This window comes from Eurosta solidaginis, chromosome 5 (assembly GCF_040869045.1).
Source record: "Eurosta solidaginis isolate ZX-2024a chromosome 5, ASM4086904v1, whole genome shotgun sequence".
In the NCBI taxonomy this organism is placed as follows: Eukaryota; Metazoa; Arthropoda; class Insecta; order Diptera; family Tephritidae; genus Eurosta; species Eurosta solidaginis.
Window position 1 is genome coordinate 240,025,722 of NC_090323.1, and position 26,212 is coordinate 240,051,933.

General features: G+C 35.4%; 1 protein-coding gene across 2 annotated transcripts in view; it reads right to left on the reverse strand.

The window, feature by feature from the left end:
* Nucleotides 1-26,212, reverse strand: part of hob (hobbit) — a 55,017-nt gene that overhangs the window by 19,452 nt on the left and 9,353 nt on the right. For both annotated transcript variants that reach the window (XM_067789057.1, XM_067789056.1), the window contains 10 exons: nt 18,235-18,396; nt 18,032-18,169; nt 13,862-14,149; nt 13,641-13,784; nt 13,279-13,570; nt 8,527-9,710; nt 7,797-7,940; nt 2,990-3,435; nt 2,445-2,925; nt 59-1,097 (listed from right to left, as the gene is read on the reverse strand). In XM_067789057.1, the coding sequence (XP_067645158.1) occupies nt 59-1,097; nt 2,445-2,925; nt 2,990-3,435; nt 7,797-7,940; nt 8,527-9,710; nt 13,279-13,570; nt 13,641-13,784; nt 13,862-14,149; nt 18,032-18,169; nt 18,235-18,396 (4,318 nt within the window). The remainder of the gene's footprint in view (nt 1-58; nt 1,098-2,444; nt 2,926-2,989; nt 3,436-7,796; nt 7,941-8,526; nt 9,711-13,278; nt 13,571-13,640; nt 13,785-13,861; nt 14,150-18,031; nt 18,170-18,234; nt 18,397-26,212) is intronic.

Below are 26,212 nucleotides of genomic sequence, written 5' to 3' on the forward strand. Positions count from 1 at the left end.
TTGCGTTACAAATTTGTTGAAAGTCACATGTATGTATAAAATTCCCAAATATACTTACTTGGTAAAACCTCTGTAGTATTATTTGTAAGCGTAATTGTACTATCACTACGCGTATTTTTCATAACATTGGAATTGGTGGTTTCTTTGCGGTAACTCTTAACCGCTTCTGTTGACAAATTGTTCTTTAGCTTTTGCGATTTCATAAATGAATCGAAAAGAGCAAATGCAACATCACGATTATTTTTCGTCCACGCCCCTTTGAGATCGTAAACGACGAGCTTATGTGTAGGTGTTGTATTTTTTGTGTTTGCCTCCTCTTCTTGACCACCACCACCAGTTTGTATGAGTGCTTCTCTACCATATGAAACTTTAGCCACACTTAAAAAGTAAAATCTCACAATTTTGAAAGCATCCGAAACACTTGCCAAATTTTCTGCACTACTATCTAATTTCTCGGTAAGTATGCTCTTTAACCAAATTTCAGCATCATTTAACTCACAGTTCATATATACTGTGGACCAGTCAGCACGTGGTCTATGTATCAGTCCATCATCAATTGGATTTAAAGATAAACAATATTCAGAGCTAAAAGACACACGTCCACCATTCAATTGAAAACCTTTATGCAATGCATGCGACATCCAATATAGCACTTGAAAACGATGCAGACTCATTTGAAGATTTGCTTTCTTATAATGTCGACTGAGTTGTTTCTTGCGAGGTCGCACGTTATTAAATACTGGTCCGCGACGCGTTGGTCGTGTTACGCCTGAAAGAATTAATTTGAGACTTTCAAACCAACGCAATGTGCTGCCATATAAAACTAAGCTGGGTATGTCGATTTCCACTTCTTCACCCGGTTTAGGTTTCGTTTCAAAAGATATCCAAATATTCAAATTAAGTGAACGAAAGGCGCGAAATGAGTCGTGAACTTGATTACTCGAATATTCGGGTAGCTTATCGGGCGCACAAGGCATAACAGCGTGATGATCATTAGGATTTGCCAGACAAACCCAGTTCAACTTAAAAGTCAATTTCAAATTTGGGAAGTGCAGTAGACGACAATCATCGTAGCGAGATGCTGTACGAACTGTTACCTATGATAGAAAAGAGTTAAAATATAAGCAGATTAAAAATATTTGTGTACATATTCGTGATCGTTATAAGGGTAGTGGCGTTATTTGAGAAGTTCAAAGACTGATGCCGCATTGGCGACTCTCATAAAGTTCGAAAATATCTAAAAAATTGCAAAATGTTTATGTTAATAAATTAACCCTCATTTTGGATCCATAACAAAGGTTTGTTATTAGATTCATTCTATATCGCCAAATACAGATAGCTTCGGAACTATTTCCGGATAATTTCGGAATTATTTCGGATTTATTTCAGGAAATTTTCGGAACTGTTTTTGGAAACATATCACAACTATTAGGAGACCTGTTTGGGATAGTTTCGAGACTTTCGGCATCCTTACGGTATTATTTCAGGATTTTTTCGAATATTCTTCGAAAACAATTCGGGGCTATTGGGCTAATTTCTGGACCTTTTCGGGATAGTTTTGGGATTGTGCTCAACATCATTTTAGCAGTGTTATGGGTTTGTTTAAGGATTATTTCAGTGTTTTTTCGATATTATTTGAATAACTTTAAAATTATTCGCGGAATCATTTCAAGAATACATCTTGATCATTTCGGCACTAGCTCCGAATCATATCGGCACTGTTTTTGGGATTATTTCACGACTATTTGGGATTATTTTCAAGCTATTTTCGAGATCAGTTCGTCACTCTTTCGGGACTTTTTTCGGGATCATGTTGAGACTATTTCGGACCGTTTCTTGATTGGGTTTGGTACATCTTCGGATATGTTCCGGAATTGATTTAATGCATATTTTTGAAACTCCTTCAACATTTTTTTAAGAACCGTTTCAGAATGTTTTCAGCATGGCTTTTGTGAAAATTGAAGTCCGGTTTCGGAATTGTTTTAAGGATCGCAACGGGACCATTCAACATTAATTCGAGGTTTATTTATTATTCGTCAATATTTTGGGACTTTTCTCGGGATCACGTTGAGACTATTTCGAACCGTTTCTTGATTGGGTTTGGGACAACTTCGGGACTGTTTCGGAATTGTTTTAATGCATATTTTTGGAACTCCTTCAAAATTTTTTTAAGAACCATTTCAGAAAGTTTACAGCATGGCTTTTGGTATAATTGAAGTACGATTTCGGAATTGTTTTAAGGATCGTAACGGGCCCATTCAACATTGTTTCGAGGTTTATTTGGGCTTACTTAGGGATAGTTGTGGAACTGCTGCGAATAATTTCAGGATTGTTTTTGTTATTATAATTTTCTTAGTTTGCGTCTTAATAAAAAAAAAAAAAAAGTAATTTAGCAGCAGTTAAATATTAATAATAGTACATTTTGGTAAAGAGCTAGAACTTACATTTAATTCTCCTTTAAACATAATTTTCGCGTTTGTCCAAACAATACCCGCATTGTTCCATGTTAGCTCCATTTCTTCCGTGGTATTATATGGATCCAAAGACGCATGCAACAACACCGTAAACTGTTTAACAATCATCGTTAGACGACCATGAAAAAGCAAGCGCATTTTATCCCAAAAAGGCAGTGGTGGGCTGGGATCTTTGGATGGTGCAGAAATTTTTTCAAAACTAAGATTACACTGAGCCATTACGGGTTCCCAACATGGACCAAATGCATAGCTACAAAACTCCAATTCACAATCGAAATCATGATAAAACTTTTGTATTGGCATGCTGCGTTGTACAACATCAGTACCAAAAGGTTCACCAACTTCAATGAAAACATCACGTTTGGCACGTTTAGATGCCGCCTGTTCAGCACCACAAAGATTTCCAAATAAACGCATTGATTTAACATAAAACATTGGCTGCGGGAAATCTCTGCATAAAAATAAATATAAAAATTATTACCAACGATTTATAAAAACAAACCGACATAATGTACCTCAACATAAATTTCCATTCTGTGCAACTTATATTTACGCTGCGACACCAAAGCGTATTGAACTCCAAACCTTCTTCCGGCCAGGGAGTCTCACAGTCAATATCACGCATTATACGCGTCACATTCTCTGTACCATGCAGTGATGGATCTGCCATCGCCATTATTTCTACATCCGTCATAATCCATGCCAACAACCGGGTGCGCACAGGACCGCTCTCCCTTATTTTTTTCGAACGCTGTATATATATTTCGGAATTTTTTTGCACAAGACTTGCGTAAAGACTTTCTATAGTACTTGCTGGTACAAGGCAACGTTCGGCGATTTTTTTATCAAAGATAGCTTTGCGTTTCAAACCCTCTAGGTACTCATCCACAAGCAAAACATAATTGTCCCGCAACTTAACTTCGAATGGATCATCACTGATTTCTAATAAGAACTCTTTTATCTAAGAAAAGAAATAGAAATCGAAACAATTAATAGCAACGGCATTATAGACCATTAAGAGGATTGAAATACCATAAATAGAAGGAACTTGACAAAATAAGTCGGCTCTATTTTGCTAAAGGACTCACAAAGTTGCTCATATCTCTAAATAGACTTAAGGCTATATGGGTATACTAACTGGTTACTGCCTTCTGGCGTCACATGCCTATAAGTTAGACCTCGTCAGTGACAACAGTTGTAGGAGCCCTGCAAAAATCGTTGGATCATGTGGTCCACTGGAGTACTTACCATTATACTCCACTGTAATGCAGCAATGGACCAACTCATGTTTCTACACGAACTTATTGTAAGCCGATCATTGCTCGTTTTTAACGATTGTAATCACTACACGATGTTTATTGGACTGTGGGTACTCCATGGATTACTCTGATGTAATGCGGAGCTGGAGTATATGGTCCAGTCCTAGGACATCGCAATGTTAATTGAACCATATTTTTTGTATGAATTGTTAATTTTGGAGCACTCGGTTGGTCCATAGCGAGTACTCCATACATGCATGCATGGAGTACTCGCGATTTTTGCAGGGAGGTACGAGCTGCAGGAAGAAACGTTTGAGCACGTTCTGTGATCGTGTCCTGCGGTCTCGACGCCAAGGCTCCAGCTACTAGGGGCGGCAGAGTTGCCAGATCTTGAGGGAGCAATTGAACTAGGTCCTAGAAAGCTTCTAGTATTTGCCTAGAGGACGGAGCAATTCTATAACATAAGTCCTGGTACCCACATAATTATGGGTTTTCCGTTTGGTCGACAAACAAATTCTGCTAACACTATGGACACATTCAGTCTTCATTGACCGGCGAATTCAACCAAAATTGACAGACAACCGAATAAAAACGTTGAGTGAATGTAGGCAAACAAATTTTTGCTCAGTAATTTCACGAAAAATTGCAACCGTTGAGTGACTCATAAATACTCAACGGTGCATTTAGAAAGTTATCACTCAATGACTGATCAACCTCTTGTGATTGCTGAAAGCATCCATTATCTTTCGATATTGGAAAAATTCTTATATTTTTCTTTTTTTCTTTTTTTGTTGTGTTTAAAATGTTATTTATTTATTTTATTTAATTGGCGCTTAACCGTTTAAACGGTTATGGCCGTCCAAAAAGGCGCGGCAGTCGCTCCTTCTCTATGCCAACCGGCGCCAATTGGTCAGACCAAGGGAGTTTATATCGTTTTGCACCTGATCCTTCCAACGGAGTGGGGGCCGCGCTCTACCTCTGCTTCCATAGGCGGGTTCCGATAGAAACACTTTCTTGGCCGCAGCGTCATCTTTCATTCGCATAACATTGCCTAGCCATCGCAGCCTCTGCGTTTTAATTCGCTGGACAATGTTGATGTCTGCGTATAGCTCGTACAGCTCATGGTTAAATCTTCTTTGGTACTCGCCATCGCCAACGCGTAGAGGTCCATAAATCTTTCGAAGAACTTTTCTCTCGAACGCTCCCAGAGCCGTTTCATCTTATGTTGTCATGGTCCATGCTTCTGCACCATACAGCAGGACGGGAACGATAAGGGACTTTACTTTTCAATTGCCTACCTAGTCCAAAGTAGCATTTATTGGCAAGAATGATTCTTCGCTGGATTTCAGTGCTGATAGTGTTGCTAGTGTTGATGCTGGTTCCCAAATAAGCGAAGTCTTTTACTATTTCGAAATTATAGTTGCCAACAGTAGCGTGGTTAAAAAGGCGCATATGCGCTGACTCTTTGCTCGATGACAGCAGGTACTTCGTTTTGTCCTCATTCACCATCAAACCCATCTTTACCGCTTCTTTTTCCAGTTTTCCAGTTTGGAGTAAGCAGAACTAACGGCGCGGGTGTTTAGACCGATGATATCAATGTGATCAGCATATGCCAGTAATTTCACGCTTTTATAGAATATTGTTCCACTGTTAAAAGGTAAAAATGTAGGCGTGGTTGGCCTTTATCAGAAATCTGCCTATAGCAGGAATTTACTTGTTTCCCAGGGATGTGTATGCTATTGATTTTAAACAGCCTCTTTCTCTAGGCATCGGTGCACAGCTACAAAAAAAAATTGTTGAATCTGGCTATGAAGCACATGTATTCACATTCGTGTTTGAGCTTAGTCCGAATCCGCCATCGTAATTGGCCTAACAGATCATGGTTCGGCTCTAACCTCAAATAACGGAAATCCTGGTGATTGAGTGTTTTTTTAGGTTTGGACCGTACCGGGACCAATGCATCGAATTACATGTGTCGGATTAACGGATTCACCATTTTTGGTTTGTGCAGCTGTGTAACTTATCGTTTTTAATTTTTTCGAAAGTCTGGGCCCGCATCGTGTTATACGAACTCGTATCAAATTTCACACAAACAATAAATTTGAATCTGTTAAACTATTTGTAAAAATGCAAACAAATAATGGATGTATTGACTACTCGTAGGAAATATTTTACATATTTCCTTAATCCGTTAGGCCATTTCAAAACTATTGCGATTTCAAATATTCATTTCGAACCACTGTTATATAAGCTAGAAAAGAAAAAATTACGCAGTTCAAATAAAATAAAAAGACAAACCATGCCTACATTTTTTTAGTTCTTTATGTTCGTCCATGCTACAAATAAAAAAAAATAATATTAAAATAGACCTAATTTCTAACTTCTAAACCAAGGCTAACTTCGAAAAAGGGAACATTTCTCTTTTGGTTATGGATCTCTACACAAAATAAATGTTTTCCAATATACAGCTGAGTGCTATACAGTTTTAGAAGTGACACAACTTAGATCTAGTAACCGCAATTGGTCGTAGAAAGCTTCAAGTATTAAGCAAGAGTATGGAGTTCTTATATTATAGTTTTCATGCTAGTCGTCGAGTAAACTTCGGGTAATACTATGCACACATTCAGTATATTTTAGCTCCTTTCGTACCGCCAGTTCAAACTAACCTAGCACATTATCAAATCATTAGCTTAATGTGAAAATGTGCTAAGTCAACTTTTACGAATTTTACAGGAGGCGAAAAAAATGAATAATTTTTGAAATAACCTTTTTTTCAAAACTGTGAATGAGGATACCTCAGTTATAACACTAAAAATATATATTTCACAAAAAATACGATTTATTTGTCAAACTATTTCTAACGGTCCTGATCTGGACTCTTTTGCCGGATGGTGCGCAGAAAATGATTTATTTTTAAATTCAAACAAATGATGTGTTGCGTCTTATTTCAAAAAGACAACTGCCACATACTTTATCTACAAACTAAATGCTAAATCTCTTAGTCGTTGTCAAGAGAGTAAAGACTTGGGAGTAATTTCTGACTCCAAACTCTCTTTTTCTAGTCCCATTGACTTCGTTGTTTCAAAATTCGTTGCAATGGTTGGGTTCAGTAGACGTAACACCAGTGACTTTAAGGACCCTATGACGTTGAAGGCACTTTATATATCCTTGGTCAGAAGTGGTCTTGAATATTGCTCAAGAATATGGAATCCTTTCTATGAACATAACTCCTATAAAATTGAGAGAGTTCAAAAAATTTGTACAAAAATTGATTTACGTATGCTTCATTGGCCAGACGGCCTCCCATCATATACCAGCAGGCACAAATTGCTTGGTCTTCATGACAGAAGAACTTTTATCTCACTCATGCTTGCCTATAATGTAATAAACTTTAGCGAATTGCTCTGATTTATCTAATTTGTTAATTCCTCTCAAGGGGTTGCCAGCGCAATATATAGCTTCTCCAAGCCAATTGTCAACCTCACCCCCCGTGGCGAATCCTGTTTCAGTGACAGCCGAGGCCCTGGCGACTTCAAGTTCCTCATGGAACTAGGGGGTGGGGAGGGCGCGATGGCCTAGAAGGTTTAATGTGGTCATATAAATCGTTCCTGAGATGGTCGGGCTAGTACCTTAACAATGCTTTGTTACCGGAACGTACCGGATCTATAACCGGCAAAGTACCATCAACATCGGTAACACTCCACAGAGCATTCGGGGAGTGTCTTTATCGTTAATACAACAACAACAACAACAAAGCATGTAGTTTTAGATTGAATGAATTAAATAAATAAATAAAATGCGTGCACAAAGAAATTACTAGTAATTCAGATTGATATTATGTATTGACAGGTTGACTTAGCACATTCTTTTTAACAGCTGAGGGCTTAGCACATTTACACATCATTGCCCACATCACGTAAAAATGTAAAATTAAAATATTTTTTTTGTGATCGATGTATTTTGAAATATAAATAAAATACAATTTTTCAAAAAAAGTGACTTAGCACATTTTCACATTAAGCCAACGAAATATATCTTGCTATATTACGTATTTATACTTTACCTGTATAACCATATCACTTGGCAAGGGCGAGCTAGCGGTAAACGGTTTCTTCTTGTAGTTATGTACCAATTTCAACCATTTAAAATGTGATACGAATTCATTTTGTACTGCATCATAAAAATCATGATCGTAAGGAAAAATGGCCTTAATAAAAGAAAATTCTTATTTAAAATTGTGAATATGATTTAGAAAAACATATTTATACATATGTATATATATATATATATATATGTATATTAGGGCGGGTCAAATTATATGGGGGGAAATGGGAAAAAAACTTCAGGTGCACATCCAGTTTCTGAATCTATGGGTCATACATACATACTGAGTAATATTGTCCACAGCATCCTAGGTCTGAAATGAATTTCGAGCCTCCCTAATTTTGTTAGAAAATTTTATATCCAAATCCGAATCCGAATTTGACATTTATTTTCATGTATTTTAAGATTTATATGAATTATTTCAGCCTTGGCTGATCCATTTATTTTGGTGCAAATGAAAGAATTCAAAAATTACAAGAATTCATGTATTTTATTTGTGAAAGCCGCTATTCGGATTGGGATATAAATTTTTCTAACAAAATTAGGAAGGTTCGAAATTCATTTCAGAACTATGGTCCCATGGACAATATTACTCAGTATGACCCATAGATTCAGAAACTGGATGTGCCTTTTCAACAGTAAATTTGGCCCAACATAATGTATACATTTATTTTCAAATTCATATATACCTTAAATGCACCTATTGTTGTTACCCACACCTTATTGGTAGGCAACACAAATCCCTCACAATTAACACGCTCATGCGTCAGCATATCCAAACGTGAAAGAGATTGTATATCTATATCCTTCAATGTAAATATATGTTGATCATCTATTTTGATGAAAATATTTTCCGCTGATATGAAATGTCCTTCTTTGTGACTAAAGAATAAATTCTCGACAAACCACTGCATTGTATGCCGATCAGAAAGTTTTATTTCAAAAACAGTACTCAACTCAGCTGATAACTCAATAGTCCACTGTTTTTTCGTATGTCCCATTTGTAAATCAGCCTTGCGTTCCGGTAAAGCTAATTCGGTGCACAAATCATGCATATCCCTTGCTAATGTCAAAATATGCATATGTAAATTAGCATTCCACATGGCATCTGTATTACTTGGAATGTATACCGAAATTTTATTTTCATTCTTTTCATGTTCAATACGAATTGTTTTACAACTAGCAAATATATCAGTGAAATCGTTGAGACAAAGTGAGGAAGAATTCATTGATCGCATAATAGCCATTTGAAATTCTTCAAATTTAAAGCTGGACACTTGTTGTTTACGTGATAATGATATGTCTGAAAAGCTTAGTAGCAGACATGCTTGATGATGATTGATAAAATAGGCGGTAATATCTTTAATCCGAGCAGAGATCAAGAGGCCATTGGATATAGAGTTTGCATTGTGTGCTTGTTTAGACAATTGACGTTTTTCACTAAAGGCACTAGTCGCGCTTAAGCCACCATATTGTTTAATGCAGTTGACTGATTTTACGACGAACTCGGCAAGACTCATACTGTATTCGGTGCGCAATGTGTGAATTGATACCTCCAATTTTGTCACACTGGCATATGAACTCAATTTGACTAGACTAAGTCCCAAAAAGAATGGCGAGCCTGGTGAATGTGATTTCTTCAAGTTGTTAGTATCATTTATAGAATTTCCTAATGACCACCATAGAGATTCAATCATTAGTTCAGTACTCCAATGACGTTGATTTAAAAGTAAATTTAAAAGCCGATTTCCATACAAAGAGCTACGCTTCTCTTCGGTTTGTTCAAGCAGAAATCGTGTATGACTAACGCTCATGGCGGCATTTTCGTCGTCCAACTTCATTAGGACTGAAACGTTCCAAAACTCAGCACAACCTTTATAAAAAACGTCAATTAATTCGTATAACATTTTTAAAATATGAATCACAATTCACAAAGCCTTTAGCCTACACTGAAAGAAAAATGCTGGTAAAATCAACCGAAATACGGGTCAATTCAACCGAAATTTCTGTCAATTTTTATCCATCGCAACAAGATGTTGAATCAAATGCTTGCTACATATACATACAAATGTACGCACTTACTAACCGAACTTCAATTGGGCGCATTTTCACCAAATTTTATATTTTATGATTTATTTAATTTATAGTTTTGGACTCCGCTTTGCAAATAGAAATGAAAATAGTAGTCACAAAACTGATTCTCAATTCTTTCAGTTGCAGCTCAGCTCATTCTCAATTTCTTCTCTCGCATGTAGTTGCCACACTTGATTGTTTCAAACAAACCTTGTAGTATAAATGTTTGACATAACATTTTAAATAGAGAACTTGTAAGTTATAGAAAAGTAAAGAATCAAATCGCAGGAAGGTAATTCACCACTTTAGTAACTTTACATGTAATTCGGTTTAATTTTCGTAACACTTTAAGTTGAAACGATTCCAAAAAAACTGAAACTTTTATGTTGTCGGAAACATCAACATTAAAAAGGGATGTTTTTAATTATCTTATTAGATTCGTTCGCGTGAGTGAAAATTCGTAAAAACTTGAACAAAATGTTACTAACTTTGGAAAAATCCGGTTCCTTCAAACAAAACTTTGGCAACAAGAGGGCGGCGCAATTTTGCATTTCGTTTGGAGGAGAAGTTGCAAAATTGTACCCGATAAATAGGTGTCCCGGTATCGCATAATTTTTTGCAGTGTTATCCACATTAAATTCAAAAAAGGGTTTTTTTGTTTTTTATTGATAACTCAAAAACTAGTTTTTTGTTGTTTTCCCATTTTGTGTGTTTTTCTTATTTTGGTGTTTTTTTTAAGAAGTAGCACCATCGTCATAAGTACAAAGTAGAGAGCGCAGTGAGCGTAAAGTTCTCTTTGAAATTTGCTCTAGCATTGACTGTTGTTCGCAGTTGAAATGACCTGTAACATCAGTTGTGCTAACAGAAAAATCAGTTAGATTGATTAGGAATCTGTCAATTTTACAGAATTTTGTTAACTTAAGAGCGACAATTTCTCTGCTGTTGTAATGACTAAACCAATATGTTCGCTTGACAAAGAACTCGGTCGAATTAACCATAATTCGATCAATTTCACCGAATCTCCGTTAAGTCAAGAACAACAGTACAGATTTGTTGATTTTACTAGCACCATTTCTTTCAGTGCAGGTATAGCAGTTTTCGATAAACTTTGATTTTATAGCATTTCCGAATCTAATAAGATAATAAAAAACATCCTTTTTTAATGTTGATGTTTCCAACAGCATAAAAGTTTGGGTTGTTTTGGAATCATTTCAAAATAAAGTGTTACGAGAATTAAACTAGCCGAATTACATGTATAGTTACTCCAATGGTGAATTACCTTCCAGCGATTTCATTCTTTACTATTCTATAGCTTACAAGTTCTCTATTTAAAATGTTATGTCAAACATTTATACTACAAGTTTTGTTCGAAAAAATCATGTGTGGCAACTACATGCGAGAGAAGAAATTGAGAATAAGCAGTAAAGTGAAGCGCGGCGAAGTTCAAAACTATAAATTATAAAAAATAAAATTTGGTGAAAGTGCGTTTAATAAAACAAAGTAATAAAGTGTATAATATTAAATGTATGTGTATAATGTTTAATTGTAAAGTTGAAATAAAGTTCTTGAAAGCGACGCCAATGTGGTTTAACAAACGGTACATGCTCTTATTTTCGCTAGAGCATGTACTAACGCGTGTGTGTTATATACATATATATATGGGGTATTCCATCCCATTTCGACCAATTTTGAATCCGACCCCTTTAGAATTGGCTGAAAGTTTTTCTTCTTTTTCTAGCTTACGAAAGACGTTTTTCAGAAGTTTTTCAAATTTATTCATCCAACTCAAAAAAAGTTATGAATTTAAAAAAAAAACACCGTTTTTGTTTTCAAAATGCTATAACTTTTCAAAAATTGACCGTTTGGGATCTTTTTTTTTTTTAATTTGTTTTTAAATGTACTTTTCGGAAAAAATTCAATTTTATTTTTTTTTGTAATTTTTCAGTTTTTCGAGATTTTGGCAATGTCGCCCTTTTTTTTTGGCCGAGAATTTTTTTTTTTATTTATTTGAAAAAAAAACTTTAAAATTTTTTTTGTATTTTTTCCGAAAAGTACATTTAAAAGCATATTAAAAAAAAAAAAATGATCCGAAAATGTCAATTTTTGAAAAAGTTATAGCATTTTGAAAAAAACACCGTTTCCCAACTCAAAATAAGTTTTAACTATAACTTTTTCAAGAATTGACCGTTTAAGTTAAAGTTAAAGTTAAAGTTTTTTTTTTCAATTAAATAAAAAAAAATTCTCGGCCCACTCCGGGATTAGTGGAGATGATTGCAGAATTGATTGAAGTTTTTAATGAGAAAAAAAAGGGCGAAATTCGAAAAATCTCGTAAAATTTAAAAATTACAAAAAAAAAAACTTTAAACATTTTTTTGAATTTTTTCCGAAAAGTACATTTAAAAACAAATTTAAAAAAAAAAAAGATCCCAACGGTCAATTTTTGAAAAAGTTATATCATTTTGAAAACAAAAACGGTGTTTTTTTTTTAAATTCATAACTTTTTTTGAGTTGGATGAAAAAATTTGAAAAACTTCTGAAAAACGTCTTTCTTAAGCTAGAAAAGAAGAAAAACTTTCAGCCAATTCTAAAGGGGTCGGGTTCAAAATTGGTCGAAATGGAATGGAATACCCCATATGTAGAAATGCATGCGTATTTATGTATTCACATATTTACGTATATATATGGCAACATACTTTCGTACCAAGCTTTCGATGGTGATTAGGAACATATTTTGTTTATCTGAATTCAGATTTAAGTTACATATTATTATTTTAATTAATATTACTAAATATAGCAAAAAAATCATTATAAATGAAATGTAGTTATGTGTAATTTATACAAATAAAAAAAACTACGTTAGTTTAAAAATATATTTATCCTACTTTTATTTTTTCCACAGTTATTAATGTCATTGGTATGAACAGAAAACTCGGTTGATGTAAAAGTTTACGCTATTAATCTAGAAAAAAACAGAACTATCTGTTATTTCAATAGATTTCACTGCCAGTGTCATTTCGACAAGAAACACTGTTAATTTAACAGTTTACGCTGGTTATATCGAATGAACAGAAATCCCTTTCATATTAACAGTAATAATTGTTAATTTAACAAAACTATGGGTAAAGTATAATGAAACAACTTTTTTTATTTATTTGACTACCAAAACGGTCAATTACGAATCAACGATTTGTGCGCAGTTGATTCAACATCTTGTTGCGATGGATAAAAATTTACAGAAATTTCGGTTGAATTGACCCGTATTTCGGTTGATTTTACCAGTCTTTTTCTTTCAGTGTATTAGTTTGCTATAGTATTTAGTAATCCCATACCAATATTTCTATACTATCCAAAAATAGTTTTTTACGCACCTTTTACTACTATTCGTTTCAATATACTTTCCAGTATCCCGCCATTCGACTGTTTTGTAGAGGTAATCAAATGTGGATCTAAGAAATTTTCATTCATTTGTGAGGCACAGAAGTTTTCTATGCACAAGTGCTCCGGCAATAAACGTTGGTTTTGACTCAACTGCATGGGCTGAGGACTGATTCGTTGACGCGATAAGAAATTATTATGCACCCAGTCATATATTTCACAATGGTTATAAATAATTTGGAATGTCTTAAGTTTTACATATAGGTTAAGAATATCGTTTTCCAACTAAATAAGGAATTATGTTGATTAATTAGATTAGATGTTAATGTTGTATATAAGTCAAATGTTTGCTTACTACTGAATCGATAGTAAATTGCTCAATAAAGAGTAATTTCTCATACTTGGTATCAATGTCTAAGTGTTGCAGTAAGACTTTGGTAAATAGCGTTGGGAGATGAGCATTTTCGTTTAAAGATTTGGAATTAAATTTTCCGGTAATCTATGCAGGTATATAGAAAAAATGTTTATTTAAATTTGTGTACCTATGCATTGCAATGTTCATTAGAATGCACTTACACTGAATAACTGTATTTTTGCACTAAAATCATTTTGTGAATTCTCCTTCACTGCCGAAAAAGTAGCAGCCTTAATTACAAAATTGAAATTCTTTGGTATGATAGGCGAAATTCTCTGATAGGACTCATTGCTGAAACTTCTTCGACGCTGCGTAAGTGAATTAGCCGTACTTCTTACTTGACTTTCTAAGTTCTGTTGTGGACGTGTACGTTGTTTTGCTTCGCTTAAGAAATCATATAAGCTGCCATGTATTGTTGAACGCGCATTATTCATAGCCAATGACAGTTTCTAGTGAATTGAACAATGTTAACATTTTAAAATCATTGTCTGACAATGGTATGACTCCAATTAAGAGGAGAGTATATATCAGACTGGGTTGGTCCCCAAACAAAAAAGAAAAATTGCTAATGTCCGCCCCTAAATTTAAAGATTATGTTGAGAGCGTTTTGGAATAAAAATTTTTTTTTGATCCTTCGAAATACAGCCCAAAGGGTTTTTTCGTTGTAACTTGGTTATTTATTTGGTATATTATTTTTTAAAATTGATATTTCATTATTTTGGCCTTGAGAGACTTCACATTTCAGTTTGTCATTTTAAGCTATGAAGTCGTTTTCACATGATTAGGTCAGCTAACAAAGTTGTACCGTCCACCACCCCCCCCCCCCCCCCCCCCCAAAGTATCCTTTTTTCCTATCCAAAAAGTATGAAAGTACTTAAAAATTCAAGAAAATGTTGCTTTTAAACCATATTACTAAAATTATAAACAAAGAAGTTATAGCACTTTCAATATTTATTGCAGTTGTTATTTTACCTGATTCTTATTATACTTAGACTTGAAACTCATGATATTTTTGGCGGAAAAATTATCATAAGGTTTGCATTGAAAAGTTAATAAAGATATGCCAAATATCATAAATAGAGGAAGTCAAAGTAAATAAGTGAGTCAAACATGTTGTTTCGTTTTTATATTAATAACACTATGCGACAAAATCAACTTTTTTTCTAGGTATTCGACAACCCACTTTTTTGTAGATATTTATGCTTAAGTAAACAAAGTACTGTAACGAATTTACTGAAATTCCGCTTATTTGCAACCTTCTACAAACGTTCGTATCGCTAAACTGTTGAATAAAACACTCCAATATTCTGTATTACAAAATGGTCTTTATTAGACTGCTTTGAAAGTACTGCACAATAAAACTTCACTTTGCAACTGATAGCGTGTTTAAAACTAACTGATTTTCAAAATAATACTGTATTGCTCGCTAGATAGCGTCTTAAATCCAACTGATTCTCGCGCCTCTACTGTTGCTGCCTTTTATAGTGTTTGGTTTTCTCGTTGAATTTTCTAGGCGGTTCTGTTCTAGAATCTACTACTAATTTCTCAGCTATAACTACAGTTGCACAATTTTTATAGCTTCTCTCACATGTGCGTGTATTTATGAGCGACACTTCCACAATCATAATTGCGTATCTCAGATAAGATATCTGCATTGTGCGTTGCTTCTCCGCTGCGTGTACGTACATATGTGTAGACATAATCACCCTTATCACGAGTTTTTTTTTCGACCGAAAATATTCACAGTTTTTGTTCACCCTATCGCAGAGGGTGACGAAAGAACTTTTCGTGTTCGAAAAAGATTTCACCTTATCGGCAACTCTTTGTTCGGTCGAAATGAACAGCGAGGAAAGCCAAATTTGTTCACTTATATTTCACAGGCGAACGAGAGGAAAACAAAATGTAGGTAATTTTTTGTTTTGAAATTTGGTACTCTTATATATTATATCTTATTATATGTACTTTTATTATTAGAAATAAATCAATAAATAATGCACAATCGGAAACTGAGTGGAAAAAAGTGAAATTCCCGTATTGCTAAGTATGACAACGTCTCAGTCGGCCAAGTTATCCATTGTGGACAAAGCAACGGTTCCAAAATGTTGAGCACCTCGCTGAAACAACATTGGCTAATACCCACTCCTTGGTCCTTTCCAACGGCTTTCCCTATGCGAAAAAACGAAGATATGTACTCAACTTTACAATTGGTGTAACTCCAAATTTGTGCTTCAATGGGGACAAGGAGTTGGTAAGATATCTAGCAAATATTAGAATGCCGGCTTGTTTACCCTGTAATATCAGCGAAAGCTAATTGAAAAAAATATAACTTGTTATTCAAAAGTGCTGAAAATAGTAATTTTTAGCTTACAGTGAATCATTTAGCTTCAAAGGGTTAGAACTGTCCTTTAATTGCCACCGAATCGCTTTCACATTTATATTCTCCTCGCGCTCAATCAATACCGATCTAAGTGCAATATTAAACATTATTTTGTACATTTTTTATTTATATTTTTGTTGTATTTTAAGGAAATATATGCTTGTTTATAAAATTTACACAATTGCAAGTAAATTATTTGTTCATTGCTAGTTCACAATAGAGCATCAGCTGTTTCGAAGTGAACTTTTGTTCGCCCGAAATTGCCGATAGGCGGAAAAAGTTCACCCGAACACTGAAGGCGAACACTTTTCCGCGCGAACTTCGCGATAAGGGTGATTGATTGAATTATTGATGTGCATACCGTCACTGCTTAGCATCGGCTTAGAGATGACAGTACCCCTTAGTGTTGCTAATATTCGTAACAGTACTATCTCCGTTTTTCGAAGTTAGCCTCCAAAAAATAGATATCGGCTTTCGAAGTTCGAAATTCTCCATTTCGAAATTTAATTTTTTTTTTTGTTAACGCGTTCAGCAAATTTAGATTTTTTCCGAAACCCTCTCAACATAATCCTTAAATTTAGGGGCGAACATTAGCAACTTTTTTTTTGCGTCTAGTATATGTCTGTGGTCACAATGAATAACAGTTTAGGTCTTATACTTTCACATGTGACTAAGTCGGTGATCATAATGATTACAAATATGTGAATTTGCAAAAAATCTTAGAAAATGTAGAACAAATTTAATTCGAATTTTAAGATCGAAACCGAACTAATCGGTCCAAATTTAAGATAGGCAACCCAAGTGAAACTTGTCGATTAACATATTCTCTGCCACGTATCTTCTCTCGAGGTTGACAAATTTCTAATAGCCGAAACACAAAGATTTCTGATTTCGACAGGGTCTGGTACGATATGTAGAAAACTTTAATGTCGCAACTAAAAATAACGAAAAAAATGTCGAAAAAAAATATTTCGAACACCAAAAATGCCGAATAATAATTCAATGAATAAATTCGCCGAAATTTTACACATCATTCATGGAATTATTTCGACAAATTGATTTTTCATTTAAATATCAATTATGTAATTATTGCAAAAAATCATACTTATTCAGGGTACTTTATTGGTCGATTTATAAAAACACCTATTTTAATATAAACGTTTCTTGAAAATGATTGAAAAAATGGATTTGGCATAAAGTGCACCACCAAACACCTAAGTGGTGACATTTTTTCAGGAAATTATTATAACTATAAATAATTGGAAAATTTGTCATGACAAACAAAATTTTTTTAATTTCAAATTTTTTTCCACATTCTAGACATTTTGTTTTTTTTTTTGGCCTTTTTTTCTTCGACGTTATAACATTTCGACATTTTGAGTTTCGGCAGAAAAATTTCAACATATACAATTTTTTAAAATTCGAAATTTTTTATTCGATATTTTTTTTCGACTTATCGTACGAATCCCGCTTCGACAAGTGCATCTTTCTTTGTACGCATATTTGTCTACTGCTCTTTTGAGCTTTTTAAAGTAGTAGTAGAAAGGTAATACTAAAATTCCTAACCAAATAACAAAATTCTTTTTTTCATACTTCGAAACTACTCCAAATTCTCTGAGCTGATAAGTTAAAAATCGGTTCTCTAAAAATTTTACTGAGTAACCTAAGACGACGTAGTTTCCCTCACAGAACTGTTACAAGGTGGCTACTTATTCTTATACTATGTTTACGCTACGCCATAAACTCAAGTTTTTGGGACATTTTCTTGTTTGATACCTACCGTTGAACTCCAAAATGGTCCATAAACTCGAGTTTACGGCGCATTGTGAATGTAATACAAGATGCAGAAATTTTAGTATATAGATACAGTTTTTTAATTCTGAGTTGTAGTTATTCCACTTCCAAAAAATACTTTTACCAGTTTATTATATTTAAAAAAAAATGAATTGCTTACATCAACAGATAGAGGTCCATGGGCAAATAATGTAGCATCCAAAGCTATATCGAAGCTTATCTCACCCAAGCATGGGCGTATTTTATTAAGATTTTCTAGCGATTGTCGACGTGATGGGCAATGTCGTAGCATCTTCGCCTAAAATCAAAATAAGCAATCAATAATATTGAACATGGTTTTATGCAATTGATTGTTGGTCTTACCTGCGCATCATTAAGTGCTGCATTAACCAGCAATGTTTTAGCGTTATGTACAATACTGCCATCTAGATGTAATTCTCTTGCTGTGGCATGTATGAACCAGCCCGGATCGAAATTGTTATTCATGAGCACAACGGTTATTTTATTTATGTGCATGGCCATGAACTAGAAATAAAAATAGGTATTTCAAATTTGATTAAAAATATTTTTATTTTTCTGTTTGTTCTTTATTTACTGCTGTGCAAAAGTACAATAGTTCTAACTTTATCGTTGCAAACATAAGAGCTATTTCTACTTTTTCTCACCCTAAAGTCATATTTATGTGAATACCCACTCTGATATTATTGGTAATATGTTGGCAGATTCCTCTACTAAGGAAGTATGCTTAGCTTCTAAAATAGTCTCTAAATTATTTTCTAAGATTGATATCCATACATTTTACTCAGCAGAAAAATAGTTAACGATTAAACTTAATCGAATCAAACCAGTTTTCCGCTTTGGAACCCATAATAACACATCGTCAAAACTAGTTAAGTTATAACGAGATTGTCTTACTTTTCGTACTTAACTCCTAATCGTTAATTAAATAACTAGCTTTCCGATATAAATATTTCCCTTAGGTAATTGATACCTTTTAGGAAATCGTAGAGATACCGTTTTTATATTCAGCTGAGCAGAGCTCACAGAGTATATTAATTTTGTTCGCATAAAGGTAATCCGTAACGGCATAAACTAATAGAGATAGATATAGACTTCTATATATCAAAATGATCTGGGCGAAAAAAGAAATTTATTTAGCCATGTCCGTCCGTCCGTAAACACGATAACTTGAGTAAATTTTGAGGTATCTTGATGAAATTCGGTATGCAGGTTCCTGGGCACGCATCTCAGATCGCTATTTAAAATGAACGAAATCGGACTATAACCACGCCCACTTTTTCGATATCGAAAATTTCGAAAAACCCAAAAAGTGCGATAATTCATTACCAAAGACGGATACAGCGATGAAACTTAGTAGGTGGGTTGACCTTATGACGTAGAATAGAAAATTAGTAAAATTTTTGACAATGGGCGTGGCACCGCCCACTTTTGAAAGAAGGTAATTTGAAAGTTTTGCAAGCCATAATTTGGCAGTCGTTGAAGATATCATGATGAAATTTGGCAAGAGCGTTACTCCTATTCCTATATGTGTGCCAAATAAAAATTAGCAAAATCGGATGACGAACACGCCCACTTTAAGTCAAATTATAACAAAAAATTTAATATCTTTACAGTATATAAGCAAATTATGTCAACATTCAACTCCAGTAATGATATGGTGCAAAAAAATACAAAAATAAAAGAAAATTTCAAAATGGGCGTGGCTCCGCCCTTTTTCATTAAATTTGTCTAGAATACTTTTAATGCCATAAGCCGAACAAACATTAACCAATCCTTGTAAAATTTGGCAAGGGCATAGATTCTATGACGATAACTGTTTTCTGTGAAAATGGGCGAAATCGGTTGAAGCCACGCCCAGTTTTTATACACAGTCGACCGTCTGTCCTTCAGCTCGGCCCTTAACACGATAACTCGAGCAAAAATCGATATATCTTTACTAAACTTAGTTCACGTACTTATCTGAACTCACTTTATCTTGGTATTAAAAATGGCCGAAATCCGACTATGACCACTCCCACTTTTTCGATATCGAAAATTACGAAAAATGCAAAAAAAATGCCACAATTCTATACCAAATATGTAAAAAGGGATGAAACATTGTAATTGGATTGGTTTATTGACGCAAAATATAACTTTAGAAAAATCTTTGTAAAATGGGTGTGACACCTTCCATATTAAGTATAATAAAATGAAAGAGTTCTGCAGGGCGAAATCAAAATCCCTTGGAATCTTGGCAGGAATACTGTTCGTGGTATTACATATATATATATATATATATATATATTAATTAGCGGTACCCGAGAGATGATGTTCTAGGTCACACTGGTCCACATTTTGGTCGATATCTCGAAAACGCCTTCACATATACAACTAAGGACCACTCCCTTTTAAAACCCTCATTAATACCTTTAATTTGATACCCATATCGTACAAACACATTCTGGAGTTACCCCTGGTCCAGCTTTATGGCGATATCTCGAAAAGGCGTCCACCTATAGAACTAAGGCCCACTCCCATTTAAAATACTCATTAACACCCTTCGTTTGATACCCATATCGTACAAACACATTCTAGAGTTACTCCTGGTCCACCTTTATGGCGATATCTCGAAAAGGCGTCCACCTATAGAACTAAAGCCCACTCCCTTTACAAATACTCATTAACACCTTTCATTTGATACCCATATCGTACAAACAAATTCTAGAGTCACCCCTCGTCCACCTTATGCCGATATCTGGAAAGGGCGTCCACCTATAGAACTAAGGCCCACATCCTTTTAAAAATGCTCATGAACTCTTTCATTTGATTCCCATATCGTACAAACACATTTTAGAGTCACCCCTGGTCCACCTTTATGGCGATATCTCGAAAAGGCGTCCACCTATAGAACTAAGGCCCCTTCCTTTAAAAATACTCATGAACACCTTTCGTTAGATACTCATTTCGTACAAACACATTCTAGAGTCACCCCTGGTCCACCTTTGTGGCGATATCTTCAAAAGGCGTCCACCTATAGAACTAAAGTCCACTCCCTTTAAAAATACTCATTAACACCTTTCATTTGACTCCCATATCGTACAAACAAATTCTAGAGTCACCCCTGGTCCACCTTTATGGCGGTATCCTGAAATGGCGTCCACCAATAGAACTATGGCCAACTCTCTTTTAAAATACTCTTTAATACCTTCCATTTGATACCCATGTCATACAAACACATTCCAGGGTTACCCTAGGTTAATTTTCCTACGTGGTGATTTTACCTTATTTTGACTTCAAAGCTCTCAGCTGAGTTCGGTTACACCCGAACTTAGCCTTCCTTACTTGTTTTCCTAGATCTAGACCTTCAGGAATATATCTCTAAATAGAAGCAAACACCGTGGTAGCTTAATTCGCAATGGTCCTAACCAACACATTTAAAATTTTACAGAGGAAGCAGAAAACAAATTTATTTTTTTATTCAATCCATACAGAAATGGCCTTTTAAAACATAACTCCGTTGGTATTATTTTTAAAAAAGTACAAACATATATCACAAGAAATAAGTCTCTTAATCAAAAGGCATCCAAAACAATAAATAAAATCTACAAAAAGGTAATAAATTCTCCAACTCAAATATTTTTAGGTTATGGATATGGCGAAAAATCAAAAACCAATTGGTTGGCTATGGTATGGTTATGGCTGTTTTATCTGGTTATGGACCATAACCATAAAACCATGGACCATAACCATAAAACCATAACCAGGTAAAACAGCTGATCGAACCTACCTTATGGAAATCAATGTAATCGGTTATGGACCATAACCATAAGACCATAACCAGATCAACAGCTGATCGAACCTACCTTATGGAAATCAATGTAATCGGTTAATGGTGCCACACCATAACGTTAAAGCCATAATCATACCATAACCAACCATTGATTTCCCTAAGGTTCGATCAAGTGTTTTATCTGGTTAAAGTTTTATGGTTATGGTCCATAACCAGATAAAACAGCTGATCGAACCTATTGTTACGAATATTAGCAACACTAAGGGGTACTGTCATCTCTAAGCCGATGCTAAGAGTGACTTGTATGCACATCCAAAAATCAATCATTATGTATCTACATAAACGAATCGATCATTATGTCTACACATATGTACGTACACAGCGGAGAAGCAACGCACAAACACAAGCAGATATCTTATCTGAGATGCTCCCAAAACTATGCAATTGTAATTGTGGAAGTGTCGCTCACAAATACACGCGCATATGGGAGCTAAATACGTGCATCTGTAGTTATAATTATATATCAGTAACTAAGTCAATTCTGGAAGCGTCTAGAAGATGCAACGAGGAAATCACACAGTATAAACGCAGCAACAGTAGAGGCGCGAAAATCAGTTGGATTTAAGACGGTATCTAGAGAGCAATAGCAGTATTATCAGTTTCATTTAAGCAAGCTTTTGGTTGTGAAGTATCAGTGTACTGTGAAGAACTTTAATAAAGGCCATTTTGCATTACTGAATAGTGGAGTTATTTATTCAACAGTTTAGTGATTCGAACTTAGCAGAAGGTTTCAAATAAGAGGATTTGCAGTAAATTCGTTACAATTAGTGTCAGAAGAAGAATTGTTGAATAAATTCCAGAATTGCAAGCACAACAAGGACATGGCGAAGTTAAGTGAATTAAGGATCCAGCAACTGAAAAAGGAGTTGGAAGCCCGTGGATTGAATACAACTGAAGGAAGGAATTAATGTGAACGATGATGTCTTTCATCCTGATGGGAACGAGACAACAACAAAAATTGAAGAGAAAAATGAAACATCGCAGGCAGTTATCAGCACAGACTTGAACATTATATTGGCTGGAATATCTGCACAAACGTCGACAGTAACATCGAAGATTGAAGCACAAGAAACACGTATTTCAGAAATGTCGACACAGATAACATTTAAGATGGAAACTCAACTGGAAGAACAGAAAACGTATATCTCATCACAGATGGAATCACAGGAGACACGTATAGCATTTCAACTGGAATCGCAGGAGAACCGTATAACATCGAAGATTGAAGCACAAGAGGCACGAATATCCGAAATGTCGGCACAAATATCAGCGCAGATCTCTGCACAACTGGAAGAGCAAGAAGGACGTATTTCTTCGAAGATGGAGGCGCAAGACACAAAACATTGAAACATTGCGAGGTCATATACAGGAGATGCAACTAAATCGCCCAGTTGTTTCAGCAAGCAATACGAAGGTAAAAACTCCATCTTTTGACGGCTCTGTTCCTTTCCAGGTGTTTAAGATTCAGTTTGAGAATACCCCAGCAGTGAGCAACTGGAGTGCTGAAGATAAAGTTGCTGCACTATTCGTGGCATTGAAAGGATCTACTGCTGAAATCCTACAGACTATTCCCGAGGGGGAGCGGAACAACTACGAAACATTGATGAGCGTTCTAGAGAGGCGATACGGAGGCGAACACATGAAGCAGATATACCAAATAGAGTTGCAAAACCGTTACCAAAAAGCTAATGAGACTTTGCAGGAGTTTGCGTCGGATGTTGAAAGATTGGCTCATCTCGCTATTGCAGACGCACGCGTGGAATACACCGAGAGGGTTAAAATTCATTGCTTTATAAATGGAATACGGGATGCCGAAATGAAACGAGCTACATATGCGAACCCAAAGCCAACATTTGCTGAAACGGTATCCCATGCACTGACTCAGGAAACAGCTTCACTTTTGAGTAAGCCCGCATACAAAGCTCATCGCGTGGAAGTGGAAAGGCCAGATTGGGTAGACACAATTTTGGAAGCACTGAAGGGATTAAAAAAAAATGCCGGAGTTATGAAGTGTTTCAAGTGCGGTAACCCAAGTCACATTGCACGTCATTGCAACACCGGTCATGGTAGTTCCAACTTGGCTGGTCGCAATCGCAAAGCTGGAGAAGATAAGCAAGAGCTATTGAATGTCGTGTGATACCTATCTCGCAAACTGGAAGGAAATCGAGCAGTCTTACCGTCAACGGAAATGTGGATGGCAAGGAGCGTGTACTGACTGTAGACACGGGCGCATCTCATTCTTTAATCCGATCCGATTTAGTCAACAGGAGAGTAAAGCCATTACCTGAAACAAGATTACTGGCGAGTATAACCAAGTCCAGTGAGAAGTGGTATGTGAAGTCTTAATTGGGAAGGTCATGGTTCTACACAAATTCATTGTGGCAGAGATCGTTTATGAAGTCATATTGGAGGTGGACATCAAGATCGATATGCAGAGAAGGGAGATGCGTTATGAGAACCAGGATATACCACTTAACTTAAGTTTGGAGAAAGGGTTCATTAGTAATCGAGTAATGGTGGAGAAGACTCGACAAAGACCACGAAAGTCAAAGGCAGCAGATCGGGCAAGGGTTGATGGAACGAATGGGCCAAACAAATCAAAACCAAAGGTACCTGCGAGAAAAACACTGGCATTGACAAACTCAAATAGACGCACTAAAATTACTGAAAGAATTTTCCAGAAAGAATGCAAGGGTGGTTTCAAGCCAGCGCGCACTTCTATTGTGAAACGTGGGAACGATACTGATTACGCGAAGCCAATCCGTCAAGCGCAAGCTCTACGAAGTAGTTCATTGGCCAAACAACAGAGTGTGAAGGAACGGCCCAGGGTAATGTGTAGTAAGATGAAACACAGGTACGACAAGGAAAATAATTCGGAAGGTTTCCGGAAGGGAGATTTTGTACTGCTATACAACCCTCACCGGTGGAAAGGTGTTCCATCCAAATATCGGTGCAGTTGGGAAGGCCCGTACAGAGTTGTGAAGAGGATCAGTGATGTCATCTACGGCATACAAACAATTGGGAAACCACGAAATAGGAAGGTGGTTCATTTGGAGAGGCTAGCAGCGGTTAGATCGAGAGATTTGTCTGATCGGGACGATCAGACTTAGTTGGAGGGCAGTGTTACGAATATTACTAAGCCGATGCTAAGAGTGACTTGTATGCACATCCATAAATCAAGCATTATGTATCTACATAAACGAATCAATCATTATGTCTACACATATGTACGTACACGCAGCGGAGAAGCAACGCACAAACACATGCAGATATCTTATCTGAGATGCTCCCAAAAGTATGCAATTGTAATTGTGGAAGTGTCGCTTACAAATTCACGCGCATATGAGAGCTACACACGTGCATCTGTAGTTATAATTTATACCAGTAACTAATTAAATTCTGGAAGCGCCTAGAAGATGCAACGAGGAAATCATACAGTATAAACGCAGCAACAGTAGAGGCGCGAAAATCAGTTGGATTTAAGACGCTATCTAGAGAGCAATAGCAGTATTATCAGTTTCATTTAAGCAAGCTATTGGGTGTGAAGTATCAGTGTATTGTGAAGAACTTTAATAAAGGCCGTTTTGCATTATTGAATAGTGGAGTTATTTATTCAACAGTTTAGTGATTCGAACTTAGCAGAAGGTTGCAAATAAGAGGATTTGCAGTAAATTCGTTATACTATCTTATGGACCATAACCATAAAACCATAACTAGATAAAACAGCTGATCGAACCTACCTTATGGAAATCAATGTAATCGATTAATGGTGCCATACCATAACGCCAACGCCATAACCATACCATAGCCAACCATCCAATTGGTTTTTGGTTTCTCGCCATATCCATAACCTAAAAATATGTGAGTTGGTGAAGTTAATAACCTTTTGTAGATTGTATTCATTGTTTTGGATACGTTATGACTAAGAGACTTATTTTTTGTGGAATATGTTTGTAATTTTTTGCGTTTTCTTCATTTTTATGAAATTTTCACGATTTTTAGCTTAAGGCACCATTAATCGGTCACATTGGAGATGGTTATGGATATGGGTATGCTTACGACTACAGCGTTAGGGTTAAGGAAGTTTAATTGGCCCTTAAACTCTCACACATTTTTACTGGAGGTGGTTTTGGTATATCATAACAAAATCTGTGAAAAACGCAGTTTTAAAAAATCATTCCAAAAAATATATGCTCGTAACAAAGAGTATATGCAGAAAAATGCCCAAATAGCAATAAACTAGACGGTATTTATATAGGTAAACTCAGAAACAAATGGGGTCTATAGTGTTAACTACTTTGTACTCTTTACTTTAATTTTTAAAATAATTTTAATTGAGTTTTCGTGTTAACTTAAAATTTTGAATAACTTCAAAAAAAGAAAATTCTAATTAGTTGGAAAATATCTAAACTCAAAAATAAACAAAAATAAATTTTTTATTGCAAACCAAAATAAAAGTTTTTTAAAATATCAACTTGAATGTTGATATAT